This window comes from Anser anser (genome assembly GCF_964211835.1).
Source record: "Anser anser genome assembly, chromosome: 17".
In the NCBI taxonomy this organism is placed as follows: domain Eukaryota; kingdom Metazoa; phylum Chordata; class Aves; order Anseriformes; family Anatidae; genus Anser; species Anser anser.
The window spans coordinates 7,425,676-7,450,874 of record NC_139738.1 but is presented as its reverse complement, the minus strand read 5'-3'; the positions used below and the strand labels follow the sequence as shown (position 1 = coordinate 7,450,874).

The 25,199-nt window shown below is 45.9% G+C and overlaps 1 protein-coding gene across 1 annotated transcript in view; it reads left to right on the top strand.

Annotated features, from left to right (window-relative positions):
- The window catches only part of PAX7 (paired box 7), a gene marked incomplete at its 5' end in the record, with an annotated part of 64,682 nt that overhangs the window by 4,833 nt on the left and 34,650 nt on the right, over positions 1 to 25,199 (top strand). The window contains 3 exons of the mRNA XM_083802434.1: positions 3,651 to 3,850; positions 17,354 to 17,519; positions 18,120 to 18,319. Coding sequence (XP_083658560.1) covers positions 3,651 to 3,850; positions 17,354 to 17,519; positions 18,120 to 18,319 — 566 coding nt within the window. The remainder of the gene's footprint in view (positions 1 to 3,650; positions 3,851 to 17,353; positions 17,520 to 18,119; positions 18,320 to 25,199) is intronic.

The window sequence follows — 25,199 nt, the reverse complement described above, 5'->3', positions numbered from 1 at the left end:
GTAGTGCTGTGCATCTGTTTTTCACACAGGGGTGTGTGGCAAGAAACCAAGTGTTCAGGTTTTGGATGGACCCCCCCCCCAGACTTGCCTAGCAAGGGAGTTTTCCTTGAGTTACTCTTGCAGCTCTGTGAACCTTCTCCTTGCGCAGAAACTTTGTAGAGATTATGGCAATGGTTTGTCTGGCACATTTCAGCCACTTAGGAATGGAAAAAAAAACCTGTTAGATCTTTGAATCGCATGTTAGACAGGTAAAGGAGACTGTCCCCTGATGATAGGGATGCACTAGATAATAGGCTCTTACTGCAGTCTGTCTCAGCCAAAAGGCTTTCTATATTATTTAGTGAGTCTGTCTGACAGCAGCAGCTGCATCGTACTAAGACCAGCTGGTTCCAGACATGCCCTGGGATTTTTCTTGTTCTCTTGGTTTCATCTTTGTAGTCGGGTTGTTGGAGCCTCGGACTTGGCACGAGGAGCTGCGGCTTCTTTTCCCAGCTTTGCTCCTGACTCACAGGGTGACCGTAGGTGTGTGACTTCCGCCATTCCTGCCACGGCTGTGAAATGGAGATAATGCCAGCTGGGAGGCTTGCGGATAGAAAGTGTTACATCAAATACGTTGTGAGGTTTGGCACTCTCTCTTTCTAGCCCCATAGCCAGGGTGATGGCCGGCAGAGTCACTGGTGCTGCTGTGAACAGGACAGGGTATTACTCGTGGCAATTGCTTGTCCTCTCCCAAAACTTTGTGGTCCAATCAGGGGTAGTTAATTAGGAGCATAAAGCTGTTGCAGAAAGTATGCCTGTTTCCCTTGCAGACCTTCACAGCAAAAAAGTGAGCGAAGTGAAGTGTGGGAGATGAAAGGGGTTACAGGTCGTTTTGCGGACTTTCCTCACCTGGGGAGGTGCTGGATCCCAGCCTTGCTACATAAGTTGTGAGCAGTTGCACCAACCAAGTGGTGGGCCGTAGTGGATGTTACAGCAGCTCTATCAAGTGGGCAGGAGGAGAGTTAAATCTTAAAAAGTCACTTTGATATTGCTGTCACCATAGTGCTTGCCAGGCAGGCTGGGCCTTTGTTGCACCAGGTGTGAAACATGCCACAAATGACAGCTCCTGTGATAAAGAGCATCACTGCTACCGTGAGGTATATTAACCATACAGGACTGTGTATTAGCTATAAAGAAACATGCTCTGCTGCAGAGATAGATGATGCTTAACTTAGTGTATTTTCCTTCCCTCCTCGCACTGTCCCTCTCACATTCTGGACCAAAACTCGCCTCTGTCCTTTTTTTCGTATCACCCGAGAAGGTAGTAATTAAACCAATAATAGTCAGTGACTTGGGTGATCAACTTAAAGAAATTTACTGTATGCTGTAGGTTTCCAGATGTGCTTTTGCGCAGCATGGTACTCTGGGGTCCAGATGTGCTTCTACCTGCACCAAATCATCTGGGATGCAGATGTGCAGGGCTGTTATTTTCAAGTACAGATGTTCCTTTTAACCACTTGAGATTCCAGACCTTCCCTGAGAATGGACATAACCAAAAAGCTAGGTTAGTAACAATTTTCTACTATGTACACTAAAACTGCCTTGAAAATGTTGGACAGATGCTGGTCCCCTGAAGTCAACAGTGAATTTCTCACTGCCTTCAGTGAGAAATAGAGGGGTTTTGATCTAACAACACAGGTGTGTCTGAAGACGCTGTGCATCGGTAAGCCAGAGCTAGAAGAAGGCAGAGCTTTGAAGTGATGGCTTTGCTTAACTGGAGTTGCTCAGTTCTGACATCGCGTCCTCACAGCGAAGCCTCGAGACAACAAAAGCATTTTTGTATTGTAGCGACTGAATTCAGTGGCTTTTTGTGATCTTCTCAGTATAAACAAGTGAGCTCCGGTGGGATGTTTGCCTCCTCCTCCTCAAACTTCCACCATTCTTGAGCAGCTGCTGGGGAAGTCACAGCTGTCGTTCCCAGCTCTGAAAAGAAAAAGGCAGACTTTGGGTGATGATAGCATAGGACCTGAACATAAAGAGATTGCAAAGCACTATTACTAACCTTAGGGAACTTTATTGTCAAGGTGAGCGTATGTAAGTCCCATTTCTAATCCCGAATTAGGAAAGGTTTACCTAAAAGGAAAAAAAAAATGTGAGCACGGTGTTTTAGCTCTGTCTTATGTTTGTACAGTTATTCTGAAAGATAAGCCAAGCGTGGTTAAAAAAAAATAATATTGCACATTTAATGAGCTTCTTATTTTCATGAGAATGAGTGGAAAGGTGGGTAACATTGGTAGTAAGGGGATGGTTGGACCAGATGATCTTGGAGGTCTTTTCCAACCTTAGTGATTCTATGATTCTAAGGTGACAGAGGCCAGATCTCTCACCTAGCTGAAAGGCTCCATGTATCATGTTCTTCCTTCTCTAGTGCTGTGATCCCTTGGCACATTTTTCACTGTCCCAAAGGCAGACGTAAAGTTTTGTCCTAGCTGAGATCCTCCATACATCACTGTCTGCACCGCAGGGAAGTGATAACCTGAAGCCTCGGGCACAGATTTCTGCAGATTTTTTTCACGGATTTCTGAAAACTGCAGCTTTGTCCCATGAGAGGCTTCTCGCAAACACCGGGGACGCAGCTAATGCCGTTCTCAGTGTGTCCCATCTAAAATCCATGGGCCTGGCCTTGGTGTAAATCAACATCGTGCCTTCTGCTTTACCCCTGGATAACAAAAGGAACAGAACTGGGCTTATTCCAGCTCCCCTTGGGTTTATTGTTTGATAGCACCTTCTGCACCCTGCAAACAGCACTTACTGTCAGCAAGCCCTGCTTAATTTTGCTCAGACAAGAGCTGGCATCATCTGCTGGCTATGGAGGAGAGAGAAAAGCAAAGGGCCTGAGGAGGGGACAGGTGTGGCCTGGGGCTCAAGGTAGGGAGAAGGGAAGGGCAGAGATCCAGGGCAAGGGAAGGCGGAGGAAATGGGTGAGCAAATAGAACTTGGTGGAGGACTTTTGTCCACCTTAATGCTCACAGAGTCTGACCTTCTATAAAATGCCAACTGAAATTTGCAAAGTAAGAGAAGAAGAAGAACTGTGTCCTGTGGGCAACCCAGATGTGAAGGGGAGCAAGAAATATTTTTCCCAAATGCAAAATTCCTACTATTTCTCCTTTTCTTCCCAAGGTGCTTTAAAAACTTGAAATATCAAACACTAATACTTGAAAAAAACACAAGAGAAAAATAGCTGCAGAAGCCAAAGCATCACGTGTTGAAATCTTTGTGCACTCATTTCAGTTTCTACATATGTTCAATGTAAAATATGCAACTCTTAAAAACAGTCACTCCAAACTAAAAATGGAAATTTATTGAAATAACATAAGTCAACAACTGGAAGCTCTTTCACTGTAACCACTGTGGACTTTGAGCCATTCCATTCATGCAAACAAATCTTATTTTGTTAGATCGTCTTTTACAATGTGGGGAAAAAATAGTAGAAGGAAAGTACAGTAGCAGTAGAAAGCTGATAGCTATATTGCACATGGACAGATAATTTGTTTTGATGGACACCTTCATTACCGAACTCAGATTACTGCGATGCCTAACTGTTTCAACAGCCTTTCTCCCTATTGCTTTTTACCCATGCAAACATAATTTCTTATTTCTTTCCTACCCAGGTAACAGGCTGGATGAAGGCTCTGATGTTGAATCTGAACCAGACCTGCCTTTGAAGCGCAAGCAGCGCCGCAGCCGAACCACTTTCACCGCTGAGCAGCTGGAGGAGCTGGAGAAGGCCTTCGAGAGGACCCACTACCCAGACATCTACACACGGGAGGAGCTCGCTCAGAGAACCAAGCTCACTGAGGCCCGAGTTCAGGTAAGAACGAGAACCGGCGCATGGCGAGTCAGCCTGGTGGCAGAGCTTCTTGCCTACCGTGGGGAAGGAGGTGGTAGCACTGGGGAGGAGGGTGCTGAAAGGTGGTAATTTGGCTGTACCTCTTCCCTGGAGCCCCATTCGTAAGAATCTGAGGCAAAAATCCAGTTCTGTAGATTCCCACGTTCCCATGAATTTGCAGATATGCCATTTGTATTTGGCCTGTTGCAGAGGTACCAGCTGGAGGATCTCCATCCAGGTTGGGACTAGGAGCCAAACTTTCCCTAACTTGGCAAGGCGTTCAGCTCTCTGTTTTCTGTGTGGGGAAATTCCTCCATTTGCCTAGGAGGAAGCAGCATGCGTGTATGTTTGTATTTGGTGTTTTAGGAGAAATCACACCATTTACCAACCTTGCCCAGGGGAGCAGATCATATTTTGCAAAGTTTGCAAGTTGTGTGTGTGAATTTTCATAAAACTTTTTTCCCCCCCTGATCTCCAGAGAGTACAAAACGGGCGGGGGGAGGGAAGAAGAGGGGAGGAGAAGTAAGGGAGGGTTTGGAGCCAGGGGACGCTGACATCTACACGATTAATAGCCCTTGTGGGAACTCCACACAGAGACCCTTATGTCTTCCAGATAAAGGCTGGGTCAGCAGTGTGTGCAAACATGCAGAGGGATAAGGAGTGTGAACAGATCGGGGGGTATAATAGAGTCCCTTGGGGAAAGCGAAGGAAAGGGGGAGGGATTGGGGATATTGTGCTGGGTTAAAGAAGTGAAATGGAGACCCCAGCAGTCCGTCCTCCGTGTGGCTGGTGTGATTAGGTTTCAGGCTAAGCACAGGGCTCTCTGCACACACAGCCAACAGTTGAATTGCGGGCCGAGAGAGGAGGGAAAGTACTCCAGGTTTGTGGCGAGGACACAGACAATTAACCTGCTCCTCCAGAACAAAACAGGCTTTTTTGTTGTTGTTGTTCTGTGGTTCTCACGATAATGAGCTTGATGTGATTGCTCAGAAGCCAAAAGTGCCAAAAGTTTCTGCTGAAACTTTTCCCTGAGCTGTCTGGGCATGGACGTTTCTCCCACACACCTGGGATGCTCCCTGGCTAAGGACTTTTCCCAGTGTTAAGCCAGTCACAGAACTGCAGCAGATACATCCTTACGTCCCTCCAGCTTCCTCTTGGGAGGTGCTGGGTTTACCTGAATCCATCATCCCTCGTGGTCTGCCTTATAAAGGCACCAGAAAGGAAATCTGGTGAGCTTTAAGCTGTTTCCAGTTTTGATCTTAGTCAAAAGGCCTTGTCAGAGTACTCAACAGCAATAGTGTTAATTTGCTAGACATGCAGGACCATAGTTAGATGGAGACTGGGAAAAGTGGCTAATTTAGGGAATTAAGCTAGTAAATGTTGAAATGTGTGGATTTCCCCGTTTTTGTTTTTCATATTCCACTCCTAATTGCTCTTGCTTGTGTAGATGGACATTAAGTTGTTAGTGGAGTTTCAAAAAGAAAAAAAAGGCATTTCAAGAAAGAGCAGAGTTCAGGTAACACCTCGTCATGGGGTAAGAGAAAACCTGCATTGTGTGAGCTGTGATGGGGACATGCTAGGGAGGATGGGAAGAGCCTTGAAGTGCCAGGGAGAGCAAAAACCAGAGGCAGGTTCTCTCTTTTTCCAAGGGGTTCTGGCCTCACCGTGACAAGACTGGGAGAAGGGAGGGAGGTGAAAGCAGAGAAAGGGAAAGCTAAATAAATAAATGAGAACCTTTCCCTCGTCTCAAGCTGTGATCTCTGAATCCCCCTACTTGCTCCCAGGCAGCTTGCATGGAGGTTTCTGCCAGGGCTCCACAAGCAGCTGTTCTCCGAGGCACATTCCTGATGGCTTTCTCATTCTGACATCCTGGCAGGCTCAGCTTCTTCCCACCACTTTTAAGCCTGCCGCCCCTTGTAAAATTTTCTGGATATCAGAGCAGATCTTTTACTGGCTCTCGGGACCTACAAACATTAGTCAATCAAGTTTTTGTGGAGGGGAAAAAAAGCCACACACACACAAACGCACTCACATGCACCATCCAGCAGGATACCTTCTACCACCTTATAGTCTTACTCCTGTCTCAGAAGAGTTTCTAAGGCCAAGAGGTGCACTTTTGGATTAAAGATAGCTGCAATAACAGTAGGTCTGGCTGAGATCAGGGTTTCTGGGTGTTAAGGGCCATGCTAACCTCTACCCAGAGAAAGACTTTGTCTGCAGAAGCTTATCGTGTTAGCATATAATATGGGAGGTGGACGTATGAAAAGTATTTGGTGACCCGTGGTCACAATAGGGACTTGAGAGTAGCCCTCACTGCTCCTTGGTGCTTGTTCATTCCTCATCCATCTTCCGGAACTGTGCCTCCTGTCTGCTGTGCAGCCATGTCCCTCGATCAAACCCATCTCTGAAGCAGAGCTCAGATGTTGCTACCCAGCTTTCTAATTGTATCGTGTACAATTAGAAAGCACTTCGATCCCACTGAGCTAACTACTGTTCCAGCACTCAACAAAAACAAGAAGGCCCGTGCATGCATTCTCCTTGCTGCTTTCTCCTCCTCAACTCTCTGCTTTACCACATGAAAGATGAACCTGCCTAGGTCTCATTCATTCTCTCTGATACCTGAGTGTTCACGTACTGTAATCTCCTCCACATGAAAAGCTGATAGCTCTGTTAAACTTTATTGGCAGGCCTTAGAGTCCGGCCAGTCATGCAGCTGTCTAGCTAAGTGGAAGTTTGACACGTTGACAGCTAATAAAATCCACAAGCTGAACAACAAGAAGAGGTGGAGGGGGAGCACTTCCAAGCTCCAATTTCTCATCTGCTAGGAAGATCACGGGAGGGTGAGCAATATTTTAGCAGGGTCACGGCAGTGTCTGTGTGGGTTAGATGCAGGATTCCAGTGTTCAGGCTTCAACACACCGTAAGGTGTGAGACATTAAAAGGTTAATCCCAAACACAGCGCAGACTGCCATGGATTTCAGCAAAACCAGGATTACGGTGCCAGATCTGTGCTGAGCGAGGCCACCAGTGGAAATTCCCACTGACTTGTTTTTGTGCAAGGCAATGTCTTGACTCATGTGGCCACACAAATTGTCCAGTACTGAACAAATTCCTGCCCATCTGCATGGTCCCATTTCAACCCTTCCAGAAAACAAGTTGCTGAATTCAAGTGTTCATGGATTTTAAAATTAAGTCTAACAGCTAAGCATTTCACTTAGTGAATTTAATGGAAGCTTTGATTTTGATCTGCAGTGTATTCTGGGTTTTTATACTGTTTTTTGCAACTACAAAGCTGACAATGTCAAAGTTCTTATATGGAAAAAACAACCTTAATGGGATTCTCTGATAATTTTGAACTTCTTCTCACTGGCATTTCTAGAGAATGGACATTTTTCAGAACAACCCATTTCTCACAAATGGTTTCAGCTTTGTCAGTACAGCATTTTTCAGTAGGAAAATAGTTTTGTCAGAAATTCGTATTTAAGTGTGGAAATGACTTCTCGAGGCAACACTGGTGTCAGTGTCAGAAGAGACACCAGGTACATCAGTCATAGGGCTAGAGAGTTGAACCTAATCCTTCTCTTAGATGATCCCATTTGTGGATCTGTTTGGCCAAATGTGTTGTAATTTGAAGGCTAGTTACAAACAAACATCGGTGCTTATTTCAGTTCGATGTTTGAACGCTATCAACAAAAAGAATATAAGGTAAAACAAAGGAGAACGTGTGCCCAAATTGTCCCCAGGCCAGCCCCACAACCCCAAGTCGTTTGGAAAAGTGTATGCTGGAAATGTTTTTCACAAATAGACCTCAGTGCATAGGTTCCCACCCAAACAGCCTCTCTCCCTTCACCCTAGTGCTGTAATGACTCAGACACGACAGGCTCCAAAATGTTACCTCAAAATGCTTTCCTAGAAACCCACCAAAATTGTTCCCAAAAAAATAGATGGCGGCTTCTCAGCGTGATTCAGATGGTCCTACCACAGGCAGCTGGGTACAAGCGTGCATACTGCAAGCAAGTATGTTAATTCTAGTTCCTATGGTCTGGGCAGTGGGGGCTTTCTGGAATTAAATCAAAGGTGAGAAGGGGTGGCTGCCTTGTGATGCTGATGTCTGTTATTAATTCCCAGGAAATTCCATGCACTGAGAAACCGTTATTACAATAACAAAATTAAACTGGAGAGCAGGAGTCGCAACCCAATGCTTTATTGATCATTTTTATGATGGATACCATTGTGATTTCTGCCTGGGAGAAAATGGATGTTTCATTTAATAAAAAGGCTCAGAGCAATTCTGTCTCTGAAATCTCGGTGCATTTCTAGGCTACTCACATAATATGTATTTTATGACACAGTTTCAAACTGTAGTAAACAGCCATATTCTAGATCGTGCTGCAGCGGCTCAGACATGCCAAATGGAGCCCCAGAAAAGAAATTCCATTCCATTTTGCTTGAAATTTTTTCACAAAGCAATTCTGTTCTCAGTGTGAAGAAGCTCAAGCCACCATTCCCCCATTTCCCGGCAGCTCTCTGCGGTCTATGCAGAAAATACGTGGATTTCGTGGGAACTTCTCGACTCTCTCTGCCCTGTGCTTTCACCAGCTGTCCCTGCGGTCAGAGGCCTGCCCTCGAGATGGTGCTTTACGAAGGCGTCGTGTGGAAGGGTGGTGTGGTGACAGCCAGGCTCCCCCTAGCTCTGAGCATAAGCTGGAGTCATGAAAAGCTGCCGGGGCCTAATGCTGTTTGCCTGGTGTTTGGATTCCCAGACTCTTTGAGAAGTGTCCAAACTGGCTCTTCCGAGGCAGTCCCCCTCCCTTAAAGGTCGGCTGGGAATGTTTTCTTTCTTCCTGAGGGTCCGGCTCGTTTACATTTCTTGTGAAGAGAGCTGCGATGAGGTTATGACACAACAGCTGCCCCGTGTTTTTTTGGCAGCAGCTGGGGCACTGAGAGGCCGTGCGGAGGAGCTGGGAGCTGGAGCTCTCGTTGGCAGGGCCTAGCTTGGCACTCTCCTTTTCCACGGCGTGGGGCCAACCGCACTCTCGCGCCCCAGAGCGCCCGGATAGATGGCCTGCCGCGGGAACAGCCCCTGGCGCTGCGGCGGCTGGCCCGCGAGAACCGCAGCAGTGCCGCCGGTGCGTGTGGCCAGGCACGGTGAGAGCCCCGCGGCGCGGTGCCAAGCGGCATCCAGCTCCCGAGGGAGGTCAGGGTGAGGGCAGCGTGCTGTTCCAGGCAGCTGAAAGGAAGCGGCTCCACAAGGTGAAGCCAGCAAGGGCCGGACGCTGCTGAGATGGCGGGGGGGGTCTGGATGCTTCCCTCTTGCGTCTAAGGGAGATCCTGCTCCAGAAGGATGCTGATGACGAGAGGGAGAGGTTGGTACCCAGCCCCGTACAACCCATCTTGTAAGTTTTCATTCGCTTAGCGAATCGGTGCTGGATGTCTCACAGTGTTGCTGCTGTTCTTTCACTTCCCTCCAGCCTGAATTATAAACAGAAATGCAATTGGATTGCTGAGTAACCAACGGCACACTTGCCCCAGCTAATATCCTCCAAATAAGCCCTCAATCCATCTACTTGCTACAGAAAAAAATAATTTAAAACAAACTGTAAAATAAATTTTCAGATATCCAAACTGCAGTGGCAAGTCCTTTTTGACCTAAATTTTGTTAAAGCCAGAGGTGATCTCTTGAAATTGTGATCACATCCTTTGCCCGTATCTGTGGGCTTCCTTAGAAAAGAAACAGCACTTTTGATATTTGTAGGAGAATTACAGTAACCAGCACCCTTGGAAATAGAAATGTCCCATTCATGGGGGACAAAGTCCCAGCTCTGTCAGCCTTAAGGGCATCTTGCTGGAGAGAGTCAGCATTATTTCATTAAGCATGAAATTTACTGAAGATGAAGATGATAAACTTAATCCTGTAGTCCTTCTAGCAAAACATTGCCTGAAATCAACAGGAATGACTACAAACTTCAGGACTTGCTGCACAATTTGACCAGACCATCTTGGTTTGTATATGTGGGGCAGGGAATCTGTAGGAAACAACTGGAGTACTTTATGTCAGAAAGTGCTCCTCTGAGCTTGCTGGCTTCTGCAGATGGAGGAATCCATTCGATACAGTAAAAAGTGGGTTTTAGGAAAAATCACGAATTCTGGTGTTGAGATTCAGACAAGTCAGTTCTGGGTTTTGCTTGTTTGTCCTATTCTGCTTTTCTTGGTCCGCTTTGGACCAAGGAGCAGAACTGCCACCCTCACGGTCACAGGCTGAAAAGGGGATCGCCTAAACAATGTGGTAACGATTTACTTTTCTTACAAAGGCAAGAGGGCCCAGAGGCCAAAGCAATGAACTAGGTCCCAGTGCCTTGGATGAAACCGTTGTGTGTAACGCTGCGCACTCAGCTGGTCTAAATGGAAGTCAGTGAAGTTGCACTGATTTATAGCAGCAGAGTGTCTGTCCCATTGTATTAAAAACAAACAGGGCCTCTGAGAGGTTTTATGAGGAGAACCTTTATCCCAAAATTTCCAGTTCAACAAAGGTGGACCAAAGTGGTTCTCACACGCTTTGTTCATCTGCCCTGCGCTGAAGCTCTGATGCCAGCAGAGCTGCTGCCTAGTGTGTGCCAGGTGAAGCGAGCACGTGAGCAGCACGCACGGCGCTCAGGCTGTTCTCAACCTCCCCAGCAAAGGAGGCTTTCTGTTTACTGGGGCACCACTGCAATAGATTCAGCTTGGTCAATAATGGAGAATGTTTATAATAATCAGGGGTAGGCATTGCAAGGGTTTGTTAAGCTCTGAGCCCCTTCTCATAGTGTTTAAGCTATTTTCAAGGCTCATAGCTTTTTCTTTTGCGAAGAAAATCTTGATAGTGTAACTCAGTGTGCTGCTGCTTTGCTGCTAAAGCCCAGTCTATATCCAGACAAACAACAGCAGCAGGAAATCTACTCCCCAACATCTCATTCACCTCAGTGAGGTGTGAACATCAAAGCCCATTCTGAAATGTTTAAATGCAACTCTAACACCATTAAAACTGGGCCATCTAAGAAGCAAGTGAGCAAGTGCAGAGAGAGCACTTCATAAAATGTGCAGTCTTGCAGCTGCTTTATGGCAGCACTGAAGTCATCCAGATGTCTTCAGGCTTCCACAAGTCCCATTCACCCTCAGACACAGAGTTTATAAAGATAAGCAGATAAATAAAACAGAGGTTTTATTTCTCATTGTATTCATTTAACAGACTTTTCTCTTACAACTTGAAGTAATCACTGAGAAGCACAGTATGTAAAAAATAGATCTGGAAAATGCAATAGCATCAGCAAACAGTCATTCAGAATCCAATAGTTATTTCATTCAATTATACATATATATATATATTTATAAGTATGAACTCCCTCATAACAGTAAACGGTAAAGCTGTATCGCTGGGCAGCGCTGGGTTTGGAGATGTGAAGCCATGAGTTCAAACGTGGGCTTAGACAGGATGTCTCAGCACAGAAGTGGACAGACGGACCTGCTGCATTTTTTCTGCCTCCGGTTTCCATGTCTGGAGGATGTAATCTATTAGCAGTTACAAGGGGTTCGTGCTGTGATGATCATTTAAAGGTTGAGATGGCTGTTTGGTTGAGGAAGTGTTTATGTCACAACTAATTCATTGATAACTACTCAAAGGCTATAAATAATATCTCAAGAGTAAAGTAACTTGTGCCGTAATGAAATATTTCACTGCCAGCAATGGTTTGTTTAATAAAAAGCAGTTTGCAAAAAAAATGCACTTACCAGAAACTGTTCAAACTCTTCAAAAGAACGTTATAAATAGCTAACACCTTCAGGAACAGGGGTATGCCAGGAGAAATATAGGCTAAATTCATTGGATAATCTCATTTGTGAAGAATCATTTGTTCTGCTCCACTAACCTTGTTTAATATTTATCTTAACCGTATCACCCACAAGTGACAGAGGCTCAGTGTTTTGGGCACTGAGCCAAAGTGTCACCAGATACTGCTGTATCCTTACACGCACAGATAAAAATCTGCGTGCCTAAAATCTGTGCACTGCTAGGGGCTTTTTTCTTGTTTTGTAAGGAATTATCTCAATAGCCTTGATGATGCTCGTATGTCCCTGATGTCTGTTTTTTGCACCCCTTAGCACCTGGCATCACTAAACTGCTGTAGGGCCTTGCAGGACCCCATCTCACTGTAATGTCTTGGCCCTCCCAGCCTGGGAAGACATTAGGATGGAGCTGTAACTACCTCGGGTCTCTCATCAGTGCTGCTGCTAGAGCTCCTCTCTCTGAAAGCCTACTGCATCAGCCGCCTGGAAAGCCCAGGGTCTGCAGCATTTATGATAGTGTGGACAAGGTGAGGAGGCATTGCAGGGACCTGCCCTGCTGCAGGGGAGAACCTGATCTGGCACAGCCTCCCCCATGCAACCTGGGGAGGGACCTCATCAGATTCTGGTGGAGTTTGTGTGCTTGCTTGGGATGGATGATTCTTTTCCACCTGGTTTCTGCAGCCTCTTGGGCCTGTGAAAGCAAACACATGTTGCATCCCTTCCATTCTGCTGGAGAGCAAGGGCACGGCTTGGCTTTTCCATCCCTGTTTCCATTTATGAGCTCATTTATCCCATCCATCTTTCTCCAACATCAAGTCCTGATTAGGCTGAGCAGGAACACAACAGGCTTTCTTTCCCACAGGAGGCTCTTTTTGACCTTCCTTTCCTCTCCTTGTCTGACAAATTGTGGGAGCTGACCCATATCTCAGCGGCTGCAGGGATAATTCAGTCCAGCCCCATCCTGGCAGGCAGCTGTCTCTGCAGCCCTTCTCCACTGTTCTGCTGGTTGAGAACAAGTGGCTGGAACATCTCGGGCCAGCCCTTGGCAGGGTTGGGTGCAAGTGTTCATGTTAAATAAGAACCAGTGCTAACCTTTGCCCCAAACCCACTCTGACTGGGAGGATGTGCTCTTCAGCTGGTTCTGCAAGGCAGATGATGAATTGAAGAGGTTTCGTAGTCTTTCCGTGCCTCCCTCTCCCGTCTGGGAAGGGGATGGTGCAGGTATGACTGAGTGATGTTCTGCAGCGCGTAGCTGGCAATCACGGCCCTTGTAGCAGCCTGCTGGCTTGCTGTGCCAGCGTAGCACATGGCACGGTGAGCAACCCAGGTCTTGTCTGGGCCCTGGGCATGGCTGGAACGTGAAGAACCTGCTAGGACGTAATCCCAGCTTGTTTTCCATGCAGGCGCTTCTGTGTCTATGCACTTGCCTTCAGTAGAGCTGAGCAGTGGATGTAACACATCTCCTGTCTATATAATGCATTCTTTGGAAGCCAGTTCACAGGGACAAAAGCCCCAAATATCTCTAGCAGGTATGAAGTGTTGCCTTCAGTGACCTGTATTATACTGCCATACCTTTGGCAAGCAGCATATTTAAACAGCACGAGATCTCTTTGCTATGCACAGAGAAATGATTGCGAAGAACTTGTCTTGTTAAGAAGCAGCAGGTTTCTGCGGTGCCAGTTTTTCTGCTGTTGGGTTCTTCGCACAGCCCTTTTTGCAAGTGCCGGCTGCTTTGGTCCCACCATCCAACCGTAATTGTGCAATTCTGCCCCAGCAGCCTCTCGAACAACATCTCCACAGGCAGACCAGCAGCTTCAAAACTTCTTCCCCTTCCCATCTTCTTCCCACCAGTCTGGTTTTAGCAGACGTAGCCTTCACCCTGGGCTTAACATGGTGTAACAGTATCCTCTGGCAGGGGGAATCTTTAGTGGCTGATAAAACCTTAACTGTTGTGAAATGAAAGCAGGTTCCCTTTGAAGTGCGCCTCGCATTACAGTTAGATGCTTTAGCCTCTATATTTTAACTACCAATAAAATGATTTATAAGCATAAAGGCCTGAGCCACCTTTAAGGCGGGGGAAGGGAAAGAATTGCTAACGTCATTAGCTGGAATGTATCTGCTTTTTTTTTCTGTGGGTTATAAGTAAGGGGCAGAATCAACCTGTTTGGGCCATGAAATGTCCCTTCCCCTGCACGGGAAGATAAATCCTATCAACTTCTTTGTGGAAGGTTTCAGTGTATTTGGGGCTGCGTTCTCCAGCCAGGCTCTGTTTGGAAGCAGTGCACTGCAGCATGTAGTTGTGAATCACATTTGGTTGCAAATGTATTTACTATCGTTATTGTTTATTATTCCTTTTGCTGTGATGCTCCATCTGAGACACAGATCTCACTGTGCTGGGTGTGGTGCATACCGGCAGTTAATGAGAGCCTCCGACTCAGGTGGTTGATTCTTGGAATAAATTAAAATGTGAGAAAACGTGGGTTTTATCCTCACTGTAGAATTTGTAACCTGATGCATGGGCTGTGTAAGGACCAAAATTAATTGAATGCAGTAATATTTCCACTGACTTCAAATTGGAAAAGCAAAGCTTTCCTGAAGTCATATAAGGAGCCCATAGTTTAATTAGGAACTGACTTTTTCTCTGGTTGTAGTCCAATGCCATCCCAAATAGCATTCCCTCCTTTCTTCCCATGCCCTTGTGTGTTGCAGACTGAAGTTTGGAGGGCACCCCAAGAATGGCCCCTGCAGCGGCCTTTCTGGTCAACACGACCTGGTTGTAAAAGGATCCAGTGCATCCTTTTATCTCCCTTAAAAATAAATAAAATAAAATAAAAATAAATAAAATAAAAATAAAAAAATAACAAAACAAAACAAATAAAATAAAATAAAATAAATAAAGCAGCTCTGCACCCTCAAGTGAATGTGAAGAAGCAAGATGGGAAGAGTCATACACACAGGTGTGAATTTTAACTCTATGCAAATACGTGTGTTGGTGCATGGGCAGCGCTAACCTCATGTGGTGTAATGTAATACAGTGCAAATCTCTCCGAAGTTGTGTTTTGATCATATGTTAGCCAAGCCGACTGACAAACCACCACAGGGAAACCAGAGTACGCGTGGAGATGTTGTTGGAGAACCCCGTCCTATACTAGACCTTCTCACTCCACATGTTTCTTCTGAACTTCTAATCCCCAGTGGATTTGCCAACATCTGGCTCTTGGTTATAAAAAGGAACTTTCCCACCCTTTCTGATGTCGGGAAAGAGTCAGAAATCACCAGAATGGCTTTTACTTTCTCGGACTTCATCTTCTCTTTCCTCCCAGTTCCTGGATTCATAGCTGTTTGGTTATGTATTCTCCTTGGTTATTTGAATTTTTGATGCTGTCCTCAGCACTGAGATCTTTGTTGGAGTGGGAGCTCTTCCAGACACAGGCCAGGGCCTTTTCTGTGAAGAGAGAAGGTACATATATCTCCTGGTGTTCTAGTTAACAGAAATATTTGGCAAGTTTTTATGTCCTTAACTGTGCAAGTGAAAGCACATGATATGAGAGGAGGAGCCACGTAGTGTATCCTTAATGTGCATGAATTAACAAATACCTGCACGTGTGAGAAAAGGACAGGACCATTCGCTTTTTATGAGCAGGGCAAACGAAAGGTTATTTATTTGTGCTGCTCACTGCTCCTAGCAATTGTGTCATGGGTTGGGCTGTGTAAAAATGTTATAAAGTGCTACAGACCTTGATGTTCATTCATTTTTCTCTCCCTAACTCTGTCCTAGATTTTGCTAGCGACTTATGGTGCCAAAAATGAACACAGAGATTCTGACCTGCATGGACTCTGTTGATCAATGCAGATCGGATGTAAGCTGACCTATTTCTGTCACGCTTTTGGAAGGTGCTAAGAGGTTATGCTGCTTCAGTAGCACAGTGCAGTAGGAACAGGTCTGTAAAGAGACACATCGGGTGCCAAGGACCTGACATCAGCACTGTATACATTTCAGGGGGGTTAATTTAGATGAGCTCCTCCAAAGAAAACTGGGCTTTTTTCTTTGTTTGTTTTCATTGTGCATGGATGTAAATAACAGCAAGAACTGAAGGACTGACCGGGACAAGGCCATCGCCAGCAGGTCACACACAGCTGTCATTAGCGGGGCTGAATCAAACTGTTTCTAAAGCACACTAGTTAGATGAGTAACATGTCCAAAGAGCAATAATAGACTGTGATCCAGAGAACCTCAAAGAAATTTGTGCATAAAGCTCACCATATGCTTGTTTTTGCAGCAGCACTGCAGTGCGTGTGGACTTGGAGCCAACACTCCATTAAATGAGAATCTCTAAATGAAAACACGTTGCCTTGTTGAGTGAATATACATACCCACAGGTGCCAATAAGGAAAAGGCAAGCTAAGAAGTGAGCATTTACAGAGAGACTCAATTTAAAGGCCAGAGAAAGACTCCCACTTTGAGATTTGGATTTTGTAGGAGCATTGGACTCAGATTCCATTATGTTTAGGGAAGAGAGTTTTGTTTTGGTTCACAAGATGTGGGGACAGTTTGGATTGCAGTGCCTCAAACCCTTGTAACCCCAGCTTCTGATCTGACGTTGAGCAGCTTGGAAGCCTGATGGAGGGTTTTTTTTCCCCTGAATGTCTTACACTCTTGATTTTTGCTCCATTTTTTCTTGTTGCTGTGAAATTTAATCATGTTTCCTAGCCCTTTAGGCCTCACAAAGTCCAGCAGCTGCATTCTCATCTGGCTTGAAAGCTTATCCACATACTTCTGAACCCCAAACAGAGATCGGTCCTGAGAGCCTCTCTGATTAAATAAAGTAAACCAAGCCCAAGAGACAGCTTGAGAAGCCCTTTCCACTATCCAGAAGGGAGATTGCCCATGATAAAACACATCAGGGCAGACAAATGCATTTAGAAAAATCTCTCCTAGCGTCTTACAAGTAAAGTAGCACTGTAGGAAACATGAGCTTGGCTTTGCACATGCATTAATACTGAGTTTATTTTAATGCATGGAGATTTAAATTGGCTGCAGTACAATGCTAGTGCACACTGCAGTGCCTCTTGCAAGGAGAGCATGTCTTAGCATACAGACAACAGTGATTTGCTGCAGTACAGAGAAGCTAAGAAAACCTTGTATTCCCTCCGGTCTGGTTCTATCTATTTAGCTTGTCTAACATAGAAACCATGATGCTAATCTGTCTATTTATCCCTCCTAACAGTGCAGCCGTGTTGCTATTATGGTACATAATCCTTCAGCATAATTCACATAGTTGTCAGATAACAAGGCAGAATGGCCAGGTGGTAGCAATGCATCTATTTCATATGGACTGTCTCAGAATACACAAGCTAAATTTTTCCTCTTCGTCTCACCCTACTGCTGGTAGCACCCTCCCATGCTCTTAACAGTATCTTTCACGATATTAAATGCATGTGTCTTCAACCAGGAGACAGAGCAGTAGTAGTATTGTCATTTGAAAGAAAGGAGACTAAGGAACAGAGACCAACATCCTCAAAGTCAATATCAGGCAGCAACTTGAACCCGTTTTTGGCCAGTGCTGTAACTCAGGATGCTTTTCCATCTGATGCATTACCAATCTAGGCGTGGTAGGACAGCTGCTCCAAGTGAGTCACGCGTACTTTTTCCTGTCCCTGTCTCAGGTGTGGTTCAGCAACCGAAGAGCGAGATGGCGCAAACAGGCGGGAGCGAACCAACTCGCGGCTTTCAACCACCTGCTGCCAGGGGGCTTCCCACCCACAGGAATGCCAACTCTGCCCCCGTACCAACTGCCGGACTCCACCTACCCAACAACCACCATTTCCCAAGGTGAGCACCCCTTCACCTGCACTGCTCCTCTCCTCTTGCCCTACCTCGTCCCATTGGCACTTCCTTTTCTGATTCGTGACATTCCTCTTAGATTCTTGTAATAGGTAGGTGGTTTTCCTTTAGCTGGGGAGGCCAGCTTTTGCCTCAAGTCATTGGAAACTCCGCTTTCTCCTCTGGAGAGCAGGCAGATCTGGCCTGCCCACTGTCTCATGGTCCTTTCTGCCACACCAGTGTGTCTCATGATTGTTGCTCTGCTCAGCTTTGAAATGAAGAGCATATCAGTCTGAAGTGAGCATGGTATAGGCTTCCCTTTCTAGTTGGATGAAACTAGGAGTATTGCTAATTCTAGCCGGCTTTAGCCTTGGCCTTTACAAAGGAATTTGCACCCTTGGTCTGGAGGAAAAATAAGAGAAAATTCAGATGTTTCATCCCAGGTTTGCACATTTTGTGCTGTCACATGTCATGTTTGTGTTCACCCGGAGCACCCTGATGGTAGGACACAGAAGCTGAGATCAGGACAGCCCAACTACCAGTCCATGCTTTGCGCAGCGCCAGCTGTACCACCCCACGACTGTTGACCTTTGAACAATCTCTCCGCAGATGGGGGAAGCACTGTGCACAGACCCCAGCCCCTGCCGCCATCCACCATGCACCAGGGAGGGCTTGCCGCAGCCGCCGCTGCCGACACCGGCTCTGCCTATGGGGCCCGACACAGCTTCTCCAGCTACTCAGACAGTTTCATGAATGCTGCAGCTCCTGCCAACCACATGAATCCTGTTAGCAATGGCCTCTCTCCACAGGTATGTGACCTGCTTCCATTCTCTTTCTTTGGCTGACAGTATTTGGCTGGTCCAGATCCTCTGAGAGCAAGGCAGACTTCAGGCAATCACAATGAATTATGGTTAACAAGGGAGTTATTATTATTGTCAGGAATTCTTGGAGGCAGCCTAGTTAAAACAATTAGTTAATTTGTTTATCGGCAGTATCTATCCTGAGCTCAGCACTATAGTGCCAGAGCATTTGTATCCTGTTAGTTCCTGTATTCAGGATAGCACACTGTAATTGCAAACAGCAGGACGTAGAGCATTGGTTTTTGTCTTCTCAGCACTCCAGAAAAATTCCAGTGTAGGTGTGGGCCCTTCATTTGTAGATTTTAGCCTAATGGCAGCAAGCCTGATTTTGTCAGTTACTTTTTGCAGACTCTTTAGAAGTAGGCCATGGTTTGTGGACCACTGATCTAGAGATTAGTTGGAGCCAGCTTGTCCAAGTCTGGCTGAAACTTGGAAAGCCACTAGTTGTGAAAATGCCATGGATCTGAGCTTCCTCAAAACATAAGGATTTGTAGATCAGGGATTTAGTTTTGAGAAATGTTTTGTCATGTAATCAGTTCTGCTAAATGCTTTCCACAAGATCAGAATAAGAGGTATAGGTAAGCTTTAAAGGAGGAAAGATACGTTTCACGTGCATCTGCTGGTGTAAAAAATGGAGTGTGTGTGTGTGTTTTAAGGATATCAGGCAACATCCACGGCCTCCCCATGTATCACACCCTTGATTTTGAAATCCCTGCCTGAGCTCAGAATAGAGTGCCAAGGCTTGGCCCAGCTGCCTTCCGAGGGGCCCTGTCCCCAGGTTTTATCAGATTGCTGCCAGTTGCGTGCACGGCTTCTCAGTGCTGCACATGACAGAGAAACAAGCCTCAGCAGTGTAGAGAGGTTAAGTCTTCCATCATCAGCAGGTCTGGAGAGTACAGAGAGCAGAGCTCGTGCTATGTGTATGTAATGGGAGCAGACTTATGTTCTCAGCTGGTGAGCTCTGCTGAAGTCAACGGAGATGTCGGGGTTTGCACCAGCTGAGAATACAGCCCACACTAGATCTGCTCTCTATCACCCTCCTGGAATAAGAATTCTAATATTTTGTCACCTCATTAGATAGAGCCTTTAATCTTCTCTTTGGTTTACTTGATGTAATCTATTTTCTAAATACACATTTCCTTTTAAGTGCAACAAAGCACACTAAAAAATAACAGCAAGGACTTGTATTCGTGTGGTGTCTGCTGTCCTGGAAGGGTACCAAATGTGTTTTGCTTTTGTTCTCGGTCACTTGTGAAATATGGAGACATATGAAGTGCCCTGTAGCAGTTGTTTCAGAGTGGCCAGTAACACTATTTAAGACAGGAAGTACAAAATAATTTGAAACTACAGGAGAAATGAGGTAGGTATCTGAAATGAAAAGGCTACAACTGTTTAGAGAGGAGTCCAATAAATGGGGACATCACAGAGGTATATAGATTTTAAGGTCCAATATCTTGTGATCTCTCAAGTGTGAAAACAAACATTGAGTGTCAATGGAAAGAGGGAAATTTTGCAGCTTCTCTGAAACGGTATAAAAATCCCACTTCTAGCTTTGAATGGTCATAAGATAGAAAATGTAAAGTGTGACTGGCACGGGACTGAATATTGCTTCAAACAGTGTAATTTGTGGGGGAAATAGGGAGACATCTTTATGACAAGGGATTTCTAATAACGCTAGGCTTGGGAGATGAGCATATGGTATGGAATTCAAAGGCAGGCTGCAGGTTAGGTAGTCAACGGCACATGACTAACTCAGATTTTCACAAGTGCAATTTAGCACCGAAGAATAAGTTAAGGATGAGATCCGTGTGATAAGCTGCACAAACACTAGTCCATCATGCAATTTCCATTTCTGTAGGTTCATCATCTACTTACTAGTCCTGCTTGCTAAGTCAGAGACTCATTAAAATGACCAGACCAACGCTTTTTCTGTGCTTATCCCTATCCCAAATTACCCTGCCCCCAGGCTCAGAGTAGGGGAAGATAGAGTCCTGAGCCAATAAGCCCTTTGTATGGGAAAGAGAGGATACATTATCTTGCGGTCCTGAAGAAAAGAGAGCTTTGCACCCCCAAGAAGGGGAGATTCCCATTTCCCTAATGCTTCTAATCATGCGAGGTCCGAGATATCAGCATATAAATTCTTCTATTTCTTTTGTGCATGGAAACGCTAACCCAGGTTATTTTATGAGTGCTTTATATTTACTGATCTTGCCAACTTCCTGCCTTTCTAAGCTCTCTGCTGTTCCTAGTGGAGGGATGCGAGAAATACAGAAGTATCCTCATCTATATAGTGGGGTGTGTATAAGTATTGCGAGGTCTAAATATGATTCAGCTGTTTCACAGCATTACAGGTAAAGTCCATAGCACCTCAACCCTCCCATTCTCCTGAGCAAGTATCCGTGGTATCTGTTTGCTCTCTGCAGGGGTAAATATCAACCGCAGGGAAGGAGAGTGTTCAGGAGGTAGAAAAAAATGGGAACTTCAAATGATGGCAATTTGTCTGAGAGCTGCAAACAGACAGTTCTCTGGTTTCATCCTTCAGCAGCAGCAGGAGGGAGATTTCTTTGCAGTTTGACAAGGGGGTGGGGGCCTGCCAGGTCAAGAGCTCCCAGCATTTGCTGCCGCTCAGCACACTATCCAGTTACCCTGGGATTGGGTGTCCCGGCCAGAATCCACCAGACAGGCTCGATGCTGGCAGCTGAAATTCAAGAGGAGAAGCATGGCATTTCCATTCCCACAACAGAGAAAAGGGGATTACGTTCGGCCTCTGCAGTCTTGGTGCGCTCCCCCCACATGCACTTCAGTCCTCCCCCTCCTGACAGAAAGGGCAGACGTTGCTGAAAGTCCTACCCAAGCTTCACATGGGAAATGGCCACGTTTCTTGCTTGTTTTCCAGCCTGCAGCATGCACAGCTTTGTGCCTTGTCCCGCTCTGCTCCTGGATCTCTAAAGCCCTTCTCAGAAGTGACATCTAGTTGCCCCAGTTTAGAGGCTATTGTGCCTTTATTCCAGAGCTGAGTCTGCCGAGGAGCAAGAAGTCAGCTGGGAAGTTCAGCTACTTCATCCCATGATGATGTTTTACTTCACCTAAGAACACTGTCCCGGTTGTGCAAAGGAGAGTCCCACACAATGAAACTGCTACCTAGCATGATCCCTCGTGCCCTACTCCTTCCCAGATCTTGGTGAGAGACCTCGGGGTAACCTGAGCAGTTATTTCAGATTGCTTCGTGCTGGGACAGCCTTTGTAGGAAAGAGATCTTGCTCTGAGTGTAGCCTGTTCGAGAATGTGCATGTCACGGGCTGGCCAGCTGCAGCCAGATGAGTCACATCACAGCTGCCAGGGCGCGCTCGGTGGCTGCAGCAGTCACAGATGAGCAGAAAGTAGCTCAGTACCAGGGAGCCAGGGCATGCAGCAGTGAGGTCCCCACCTCTCCCCAGAGCTCGTGTGGGTTAGCAGCAGCTGTCAGAGATTCAGCTGGCCTGGCTGTGGCTGGTAGCTGCCTCCTGGCTGGCTGATGCCTGTGCCAAAACTTAGCAAAGGGATACAGGCCTGAAGCAAGGCTAAATACAAAGGGTGAGAACCAGAGGTAGCGGTCATCCAGTGGGTGGTTTCTGGCCCTGGAGCTTCTGTCTCACCATTTCTCACAGCACTGGAACAGAGTAGCTTGTAAAAAAAAAAGTGTGTGCAGAGATGGGTGGGATTTCATGAATACCTTTTAAACATTTCCAACTCATTTTCGTCCCACAGAGGAGTTGTTTCCCTTTTATCTGAGAATACCTGTCAAATCCAACTAGAGCAAGGCCAGGCACCAAGAGACACTTAGCCAGGTCCTGCTTCACACTGACAGCAAAACAAACTTTGCATCCAACTGTTCTGAAGTTCAGACCTTTGCTAGCTGGGACTCGCCTCTCACTGTGGCTGCTGTAAGGTTTATGACAAGTAGCTCATCGTAGTGGTAAAATCAGTACAATTTCAGATCAGCATTTGCCTGATGGTCCTTCAGGAAAGGGGTATGCTGCAGTGTGGGCTGAGGTGGAAGGAAATTAAGTAAATTGATTAGTACCTTACAAGTCAACATAAAGAGAAAAGTGGGGGCCACGTTTGACTGAGCCTCTGCTGTTTGTGATGATGGGCAATTCCCTGGGTCCTTTTCAAACAGCAAAGAAGTAGGGTCATATTGTATTCTGGGCTACTTTCCTCTCTAGTACATCTCTTCTGCCTCTTAAAATGTCTTCGAGTTTTTAGAAGGATCTTGTCCACTGCTTCCCCTCCTAAAATTTCTGCTTCCTTTTTAGCTCCTGGCCTATTACCTCAAATGTGTCTGATTGTTCACTGTAGCACGCTGGGGTCTTGCAAGGGGTTGATGACAAGCAAAAGATCATTAGTTTATTGCAAATGGCCACTGTCTAGCTGAAGAATATATTGAGGCATAGTTAAGAGTCAGGCGCTTCCTGTGCTTTCATAGCATGTTATTTCTGAGAGCACTGACTGTTTCAGCAAACCCACAGGATCGCCAGAAGATTAAGACACCTCCAGAAACACTAAGAGCCAAGAGAAACTTGTTCGTCATCTCGTATTTGTTGCTTTAATTTTCTTAGGGCTTTCAGTGGATTTTTTGCTCTATGAGCAAGTTCACTCCTAGTGTAAGGGCAGTATAGTCAGCACAGAGAGTTAATGTGGCTGTGGCTGGAGACGGAAGGTTGGAATCAGGTTTTACAATTTCAGGTTTATCACCATTCCTGGAGGGAGCCTTAAAGGCACAGGTCAGGCTCTGCCTGCAAATTTACACCCTAAACTCAGGGACATTCTTAGTCTACACAAGCGTAGCACAGTTTCACATTTCCTGACATCATCCCAGGGCTCCAGTTCTTTCCACTGTCCAGGGTAATGTTCTCCTCAGCCCCAGTGGACTGGGATTAGGGATCATCTGAATCCTTGTCAGGAGCACGCTGGTCCTGGCAGAAGCGTGAGAAGAGCCAGCTGCAGCCTTTTTTGGGAAAACTGGCAATTGGGAAGGACACGATGTTAGCTGGCGAGATGGGAGCAGGCATCGTGGTGTCTGGCTCCAGAGAGACAGCACTGCTTCCTTCAGTGACATGGATCCTTTCTGTCTGGTTCCCTTTTTTTTTTTTTTTTTTGTTGTTGGAGACACTGTGCCTATAATAAGCATTCAAAATGAGTCTTGCTGGGCCAGAAGAAGGGGAGGGGAAGAAAGAGGGGGAGGAGAGGGTGAGATTTGGGGGGGAGGGGGAAAGGGAGAAGGGGATTTAAATAGCAGAGAATTAGAAAAAAAAAATCTGATGCAAATCACTAGTAGAGAGAAAATTATGTGCAATTACCCAAGCGATACTGGGCAGCCGTGCCCACCCCAACCAACAAGATCTCATTAACAAGCAGAAAATAAGATTGAAATGGTGTGTAAAAGAGCTGAAAAATGAATTTGAATGCTGCATTTGTCCACAATTACCCCCTCGTTCACACATATTTTATTGCAATTTTTTTATTATTCTTAATCTTTCCATCCCTCAAAGCAGATTGGGAACATCCTGGCATTACAGTTGCTGAGGGAGGAAGCATTAAGGATTCCCCGTTTCCCTGAAAGGAGACCCTTCTCTCACTCGAATTTTAAAGGGTTGGTTTTGGACGGATAAGGATTCATTTCTCTGGCTTATCTTAGTGTAGGAACATGTTCTTCTAATATTCTTTAGCCTCTGTTGCTCTTGGGTGCCACCCCACAGGAGTTCTTTTTTTTAACCTTTCCTCACGGTTTTCTCTACCTCCCTTTTCTACCTCTCCTTTCCCTTTCTCCTACCACTCCTTTTCCCCTCCAGTTTTTTTCCATGTAGTCTCTGCCCTGTTCCCCCGTATGCTGCCTCCTCTGAGCTCCCCCTCCAGCCCCATCTCTCTAGAGGATTGTGATTCCCTCAAATAAAGTTTTTCTCCTTCAGAAGGTGGTTTCTGTCCCTATTTTGAGTCACGATTATTCTTTGCACCCTACTTCTTCCTCACCAAAGAAGCCTCCCCACAACCTTGTGGCAGATTGCACGCAGGATTTTAGGAGGATGAGGCAAACACGTGCTAAAATCCGTGTCCTTTTTTGCCAGGGGCACGGGGGTTCCAGATTTCTCTCCAGGAGAAACTGGCTCTGCTGAGACTGCGTTGGCGTTTTCCCTTGCTCGGTGTCAAATGCAGCTCCGTCTCTCTAAACTTTTAACCTATGTGTCCCAGGAAAGCTGGTGGTTTTTCCACTAAAGTTTTTTTTTTTTTTTTATTTAACCAAACAAAGCCCATCTGCTCTTGTCAGTTAGACGCCTCTGCTCCAAGCGGTGGCAAAAGGGGAGAGTGGAACATTTTTCTCGTGTGAAAATAGATACGTATTTATTTGCCTGATTCCTAATGACTTTGTTTCTGCAAACAGAGGAATAGGGTGGGAGGGGGGAAATTGATATCTGAGGCACCAAAATGCTTTCTGTTCATTTTTCCTCTGCAGTAAAACTGTCTTCACCCACACCGTTTACACCTGACTGTCACATAACTCTGCTTGCAAGGAAGTTTGCAGAAACTACTTTTAGCCCTCACTGGGGATGTGTAGCAAATGAGGTTTCATGAGTTTCCTTGATTTATTTGGATGCTCAGGTCCCATTAAGAACTGATTAGAAACAATTAAAACAGTATCTTGTTACCTTAACCCTACCTCTAATGCTCTGGGTGGCACTGGTGGTGTTTGTTCCTGTGTGGTTTCCACACCAGACATTGTCGTCTGCGTGTATTACTGAGGTGCTGAAATACGAGAAACACCGAAGGATTTCAGAGCAAACGGCTCCTGAGC